Consider the following 7,694-nt stretch of genomic DNA (forward strand, 5'->3'; position numbering starts at 1 on the left):
ATGACTCATCATCATTAACCTTCAATTAATTAAAATATATATTTTTGATCTTTTAACATAAAAAATATATTGTATTTGATTATTTATAGAACTATATTACTATCAAATATGAAGTAATAGAAAAATGTATTAACATAATACATGAGTAATTAAGTGGTGAAACGGGTAGTAATAATATAAATTCGTGAATGTTCACAAGATAAAATATAAAAAATATACAATTTAATTAATTGATAGTCACAAAAAATATTGAAGATTTAATGTACTTAATTAGATATTATAAAGACTTAAAAAATTAAATATCAATAAATAAGTAAAGAAATAAAAATATTACTACAAAACTTTTCTCTTAATAATAAACACTAGATGGCCCGTGCCCGTGCATATGCCCAACACTGAAGTTCATTTAGTATAAAACACTTCTAAAGTTGGCTTAGAGTAGAACAAGTTTAGAAACATAGCACTTACAAGAACATTAGTCTTATAGAAATCAGCTTGTTGCAATTTGATTTCCCTCCTCCTTTAGTCTTTGATGAGCTAATGATACCACACAAAAACACCTAAGCTAGCCAATTGCAGAATTAGTCTGATGAAATTATATTCTTGCACACATTCTTATTTTCTCATTGTGGACTCAAATTTCACAGAAGTAAATCAAATGATTCATATTTTGCAGCCCTTAAGAAAAACATACAGGAAATCATGTGAAAACTCAACTACAGCAATCAAAAAGAATATTATAAAGGTGTCAACTATGAAAACCTCACATAGATAAAACTAAGAGTCTGCCGATACATAACTGTCTTGCTTACTGTAAAGGCCTTTGGTGATCAAATTAAGCACTGAAGAGTAGCCTCTGAAAACATTCATTCATTCATTCATTCTTCTTTTTTGGTAGAGATTGAGACCAAGAACCATCTGACCATTATTTAGACACACATCCATTGGGTCGATTCATGAATCGCCAAGGCAAGATTTCTGCATCAAGTAGGAGAATTGCACCCTCCCCATCATAAAGCTTAAGTGATGATGTACAATATTGTCCTATCCGAGCAGCAAAAATTTGCGTCGAAGACAGGCCATGCACATGTAGACCAATCTGTCAAACCACCATTGTAATGCTACTACCTCCCTTTCTAGCTAGGATTATTTCCCAGCTTCTATCTTGCTGTCGTGATTTCTGGTGGCCGAGTTATTGCGGTTTCTTTCTTTTTCCTGTTTGAAGTTACTTCTTGAATTTGCTTACCAGGCTGACGGTAACCCCGCTGTGTCATGTACAAGAAATGATCAAGCAAAATGGATAGGATAATTGAGTTAAATTACCTCTATTCTCACGCATATGGTACTTTCCTTGGTCTAAGGATATTTAGTTCCTCAATCTTCGCTAAAGTTGGCATTCCAACAATATCTCAACTACACATGCATTATGCAATAAATGGGCTGTGATGTAACTATTAGTTGATGACCGGCAACACTGTTTACAAGCATCTAAACCTCATCTGTTTTTAGCACAGAAGAGGAATGACCCTGCAGAAATCAAATAGATACTTGAGATTTGAGTATTGAGATTCACCAGTTCAAGTTTAAATCATAATAATGGAACATTTACGAAACACCAGCAGACATAGATCTCGTGCCAAATACAATAACGGACCATGGAGGCCCTACACCATATTTAAAGTTCATTTTCAAACTAAAGATGAAGCTTGAGCCCATGACCTCCACCACAACGGGACCAACATTACAAAGTACCACTGTAAGAGAGTACTTGTATGAGTTTAGACTCAAAACGGAAGTTTGACAAATACGTCAGCAAGCTGATTAGCATAGTCAATGCGCAATGCTTTCCTCCTTTTTAAGAGAAAAGGATAAGTCAAAATTCTACAACTCCCAACAGGGCAATCTTGAAGGATCTTTATATATCAATAGTTTCTGTTTATCTTTATGACCCAAGAAGAACTACTATCCTTATGACCAAACAAGGATCAACTTCTTACCTCTCGAACGATAGTTCGAGCCTAGTTTTATTAAGACAAAATAAAGCAACATTATGGAGGCACCCATGCACTTTCCTAAACCAGAAACTAAATACTAATTTAAGGGAGACACAAGGTTAATTGTGTACTCCCTCCGTCTCAAAATATTTTTCGTCCTTACTAAAAATACTTGTCTCAAAATATTTGGCGTTTTATTTAACCAATATAAAATTAAGTAGATTTTTCCTATTTTACCCTTGTATTAATTAGCAACATTTAAGAGGTTCTCACCATTGATGGAGTAAACATTTATTGAGGAGAGATTACATGATGAAATATGTTAAGGGTAAAATAGTTAAAATACTACCCTTATAAATGCTTTCTTAGTGGGCGTGTAAATGAAAAAAGCGATAAATATTTTGAGACGGAGGGAGTAGTAGACTACAGATGCTGGATTATGATGTTCAAGAGAAAAGGACAAGCTGAATTCTACAACTCCCCATGAGGAGAATGTCTGATCTTTATTTAAGAATATTTTATGTTTTAAGAACTCCAGCAACAGGAAATCATTACCTTTAGCAATTTTTTGCATTATTTGAGATAACTGTTTCCGGACATCTGTCACAAACACCATCTGACATACCTATAATTGTTATATTTATCAAAATATTTTCCCATCTCACTTCGGTCAATTAGCAATATATTTTTTCTGTAGACCTCAAAATTAATAGAATCTCCTTATGTCCAGAGGCACAAAAAGTAAAAAAGATTTAACATTCTTCAAATAACGGTGAAAGCTGGTAGTACTGGATAGATATATTTGAATGACGCTTTTATGGAACAGTAAAATACCTGTAAATTGTTCTCTTTACACAGTCTGTGCTGTAGTCAGCCTGCTACCATTTCTGACAAAGTTGGAGGAACAGGATGCGATCACCCAAGCCGAGCAAGCTAGGGGACGAGTAGAAGAAACTTGCAAATTCTTACTTTTCCAACCTTAAATTGCATAAAAGGACATTGGCCCTCTTGAAGAAGCTGATCAAAATTAATTGCATTGATGCTAGTGATTCTTAAAGTCAAATCACCTATTGGAACAGCCCAATTTGACCTTCAAAATAAAAAAATGTCTTAGATACCAACAGCTAGAATTTAAGAATGGCAAAGAAAACCTGAACAAAGTTGAATATAATGAATATTCTTATCCACTCTTTTTTTCAATTTTTCCTTTCAAGTTTCAACCCTCCCCAATTAAATGGAATTTAACCAAAACCAAGCAAGGTAGGAGAAGAGAACACTTCTTCCTAAGTCTTTGAAGAGACATGAGATCTTGAGATTTAATGAGAACCTGTAAATGAGAGCTAAGTAACTTCTTCCATAAATGAGCACGTGCAAGGTAACTTCAAGTTGGTTCTCCCTTAACAATCAGGGAGCATAAGTTTTACACTAATAGAAAGGCAATTATAGATTAATAATTATTTCCTGACAGCAATATATCTACAGGGAATTAGAAAAGAATGATCATGCTAAAAGTTTATGTATTTGAAATGTGACAGAGAGAATATAAAATGTTAAACTTAAATCAAATATCTGCTATTTTTCTTGTTAGCAATGGATAAAACTTCTCATTGTCTTTACTTGTAAACAGTTCTCAAGATAACATTTCGGGTCCTATTTTACAAATGAAGTAATCTTGCTTGTGCGAAGACCACTAAAACGCTAAAAATCTGTACATTATTTTATCTCTCGAAACAGGCATCTACTGAGTATTGGATCCTTCATAGATGATGGCATAAACAAAGCTCTAAGTATGGCTGTCTAAAATTTCTTCTGGATTGGCTCCTAGTTAACAGGAGTGTTTTCATTGCCATAAGCCAGTGCTGTCGTCACAAGGAATCCTCCGCAATTTTGCAGGTATTCAAGTTGTACACTATCCTCATACTACATAACAACAGAACAAAATGATTAAAATCGTAGAAATATATGATACCAGGAAGAAGACACATTAAGTTGTACCTGACTATATTTGAAAGATGTTAATGTTTCATGTAGCATAATAATTTCAAGAATACTAACATTCCTTCGCCCCGATAAGATATCTCGATGTCTACAACACGCATTGTTTCCATTAGTTAGCAAGTAACAAATAGTATTGACTTTTCCAGAGTTAGTAGCGATTTTGGGACCAATTCTTCAGTTTTAGAAAATAGAAGGATCAAATAGAATACAAAGATCATGGCTCTGGAACTGAAAATTGTACCTAAGACCATAAGCTCTGGTGTCACGCTCGCTGTAATCAAATCTGCAAAAAGATTATTTCATGTAATGAAGCTGCAAGCGCACACTTTAAGTTGCATCTTATGAAAGTAAAAGGAGAGGGGGAATTACTTGTCAACATCTATTCCATTTCGCCCATTAGCAACAATGTCATACAAGAACTGCTTCTCTTTCAAGCTCTGTATAGCAAGTCATTATAAAGAGAAAATATTCAGCACATGTTTTCAAATATTAGGTACTCCCTCCGTCCCAATTTAAGTGTCTTACTTTCCTTTTTGGTATTTTCCAAAAAGAGTGCCTCTTTCTATATTTAGTAGGTTGACAATTCAAACATCCTACATGACAAGTTTATAATCACAAGATAAAATGATATTTCAGAAATCTCTCTTTATTTCTTAAACTTTGTGCCTAGTACACTTAAAATGGGACGGAAGGAGTATTTAATATCTTAACATATTCACTGAAATCATCCCATTAAAAATACTTACCAGTGATTTACCTTTCTCAAAAGCAACTATCATTCCCCGTGTATAAAAGAAGAGAGATTCAATACCATTCAAAGGATAGTCAAAGGTGGAGCTTGAAAGCAAAACTACCCCTAGAATTCAAAATTAAATTCCACAGCATACCGAAAAGGTCATGATAATGATCAGTGTGAAAAGTTGTCAATCTTACTTGATATAATTTTGAAAGCATGACGCACAGCTCAAGAAGAAGAAATTCCAAATCCATAGTAAATTATGGCTTAAAGATAGATAAATTTGGAGCGAAAATCTGATCTAACAGATGTAAAAAGGCATCATAAGTTAACATGTGTTCTTTTAATCCAAACCTTTACTTTCTTCAAACAGTCAGAATCAACATCATTCCATGATCATCACAATGTAGTCTATCATGTTCAAAGACATATCTTCTTGGGACCTGAAATTTTTTTATTCCATTAAGTGGTTAAATATATAGAAAAACTAAGAGAATGAATATAAATCTATTCAATCTGTATCAGCTTTTACTTTCCACAAAACTGCGCGTGATAAAGTCTATATATACAAAAATTGACCAAACATATAAAGTGCCAGTTGATTGTGACAGGTGATTGGCATGCAGAAGAGAAAAAAAAAGATTTTTTTATAAAACCAATTCAGAAACATACATTAACAAAAATAGCATAGCAAACTGGGATTTACAGATGCAACATCAGTGTGTTTAGCGGTTGAGCAAGCGTGGTAATGACTTCCACAACAGAGAAAATAACCTACTCTGAGTACTTTACACTGTCTCACTCTGACTCTGCATTTCAATATATTTTGTTCTGAGCCTGTACGCAATCTTCCTCCGTCAATAATCCGTCTTCCGTCTTGATAAAGAAATCACACTTGAAATCATTTTCACCGTTAAAGCTCCTACAAATTTGGAGGAGAAAAATAACACCTATCTATTTTTACCTAAAAGTATAGAAAATTATTCAATTGTTTTGGCCATATTGTCAAGCACCTTGGCTGCATCAAAGCCCTTTTTTTTTTTTTTTTTTTTCCAGTGGTGAGTGATAAGGCAGTTAGTGCACCTAAGCTGACAATTTCCAACAACGTCAAACCAAAGGAACAGAAAATTTGCAATGCAAGAGGTTAACTTTTTGCGACCCAAAAGATATCGAAAAGTAACTCCAATCTATAACTCAAAAATCCTCAACTATCATTCAATAATTGAAAAAATGGAACCTGATGAGCATAAGTGTGAATAGTGTGGAATCAGCTGGGATAAGATCAGTGAACCACGACCTTGTAATCCCAGTGGCAACACAATTGATCATGACCACATTCAGCAATATCAAACATTAAGATAAATGAGAAAAGCATCGACTCAAATGAGAAAAGAGAGAGAAAAGCAAGTGAAAAATTGAGAAGTGAGTGAAGACCTTCCATGTTTAGAACCTCTAGACTAGAAGGCTCTATTGAGAAGCACTGAAAGAAAGCTACTCGTATGTACTACGTGTTTGCACAATTCAAAGAAGTAAAATTACAAGTATGCCCTTCGTCGTACCACCCGACTTACACTTATTATATAGTTAAATAAATATATGTTTTTATAAATTTCAAAAGTTACGTTTTTATAACTTTTCTTATATCACCACCAAAGGATGTGGTGCAGCGGATGAGTTGCTCCTTCCCTAACCAGAGGTCTCAAATTTAAGCCCTAGGTATGAAAAAATCCTTTATAAGGACACTACGTGGCAAATCCGGATGATGGGACAGTTTCGAAAAATCTTATTTTAGTTATTTTATTATCAATAAAATAATCGAAAAATAATATGGTATAAACTTTAAAAAATAACCACCCAACCGTACCATTAACACCCTATTAAAAACGTCCAAGCTTTTGTCAACATTTTGTCTTGTTGGGATCTCACCTGCCTCAAAATCATTTGTATTCCTATTGGTCACTGTCGCTTTAGTAGTGAGCCATCCGTTCCGCGTTCGCATAAGCGCGTCAATAGAGAAAGTTGATAATCAAATGCTATTCTTTACACGTATCACGTATGAAAGGAAGATGCCAAACAAATACAAAGAAATTCATTGAAACGACAAATAAAAAAAGAAGTTGACTATGTCAAGACATCACTCTTTTTTAAGCAAAGCAGGAAGGTAACTGCTCCAGCAATTTATTTTGATAAGGAAAAAAAAAAAAAAGATGAGTTTTGGCGAGATGTCATCGATGGACACAATAATGGAATATTCAGATTACTCTAGTATTTCTAATACAAATGCAATCATCTTTTACGTGTTGGGTGTGCAAACAAAGTACCACATTGGTAGTTGGAAAGAAAAAGGAGCTACTTATAAGGAGTTGGATACTCTTAATGATGTGAGGCCTTTTGGAGAAAGCTTAGTGCGAGCTTGGTCCCAGCGGACAATATCACGTCGTATTAAGAGTATCTTTGGTAGATTTTCCCGACGAGCGGGTATCGAGCCGATGGTTTGGCGGACAGTATGAAGATGGTGGAGTGTGGCGTGGGGCCGGCTTAGTGCCTTTGGCCGTCTATGGGCGGTTTACGACCTTACCCGCTAGCTTTGAAGACGCATTCACGACGCACTTTAGGCTTCGGTGGTCGTAAATACTCGACGAGTGTGGGTGGCATCTGACATGTTGAATCTCGACCGTGGTATGATAATAAGCCGCGTGGAACTTAGTTCGAGGGGAGATTGTTGGGTGTGCGAACAAAGTACCACATTAGTGGCTGAAAAGAAAAACTCTGCTTATAAGGAGTTGGATACTCTTAATGATGTGAGGCGCTTTTGGGGAAAACAGGTGCGAGGCAGCCACGCGGACTGATATCGCATGTGTTAAGAGTATCTTTGGACCGTTACAAGCCACAGCAGTAGTGTATCGAGCAATGGTTTGACGGGACAGTATGAAAGATGGCGGAGTGTGGCATGGGGCCGGCTTAGT

The 7,694-nt window shown here is 35.3% G+C and overlaps 1 protein-coding gene across 19 annotated transcripts; it reads right to left on the minus strand.

The window, feature by feature from the left end:
- Nucleotides 1-581: 581 nt before the first annotated feature.
- On the minus strand, nucleotides 582-6,280 carry LOC132068503 (uncharacterized). 19 transcript variants are annotated; one of them, XM_059462108.1, is made up of 8 exons: nucleotides 5,507-6,271; nucleotides 4,739-4,848; nucleotides 4,362-4,429; nucleotides 4,234-4,275; nucleotides 3,990-4,080; nucleotides 3,322-3,914; nucleotides 2,829-3,084; nucleotides 582-1,527 (listed from the first exon to the last, which is right to left on the minus strand). In XM_059462108.1, the coding sequence occupies exons 2-6, from the start codon at nucleotides 4,769-4,771 to the stop codon at nucleotides 3,816-3,818; spliced, it is 333 nt and encodes a 110-aa protein (XP_059318091.1). In that variant the 5' UTR covers nucleotides 4,772-4,848; nucleotides 5,507-6,271; the 3' UTR covers nucleotides 582-1,527; nucleotides 2,829-3,084; nucleotides 3,322-3,815. The 19 variants fall into 19 exon arrangements, 5 of the variants coding, with proteins under 5 accessions (XP_059318091.1, XP_059318090.1, XP_059318092.1 ...); XM_059462107.1 differs by having other exon boundaries at nucleotides 3,707-3,914; nucleotides 4,739-5,171; nucleotides 5,507-6,269; XM_059462109.1 differs by lacking the exon at nucleotides 5,507-6,271 and adding an exon at nucleotides 5,083-5,337 and having other exon boundaries at nucleotides 4,739-4,955.
- Nucleotides 6,281-7,694: the final 1,414 nt, after the last annotated feature.

Source organism: Lycium ferocissimum, chromosome 8 (genome assembly GCF_029784015.1).
Source record: "Lycium ferocissimum isolate CSIRO_LF1 chromosome 8, AGI_CSIRO_Lferr_CH_V1, whole genome shotgun sequence".
NCBI classification, from domain to species: Eukaryota; Viridiplantae; Streptophyta; class Magnoliopsida; order Solanales; family Solanaceae; genus Lycium; species Lycium ferocissimum.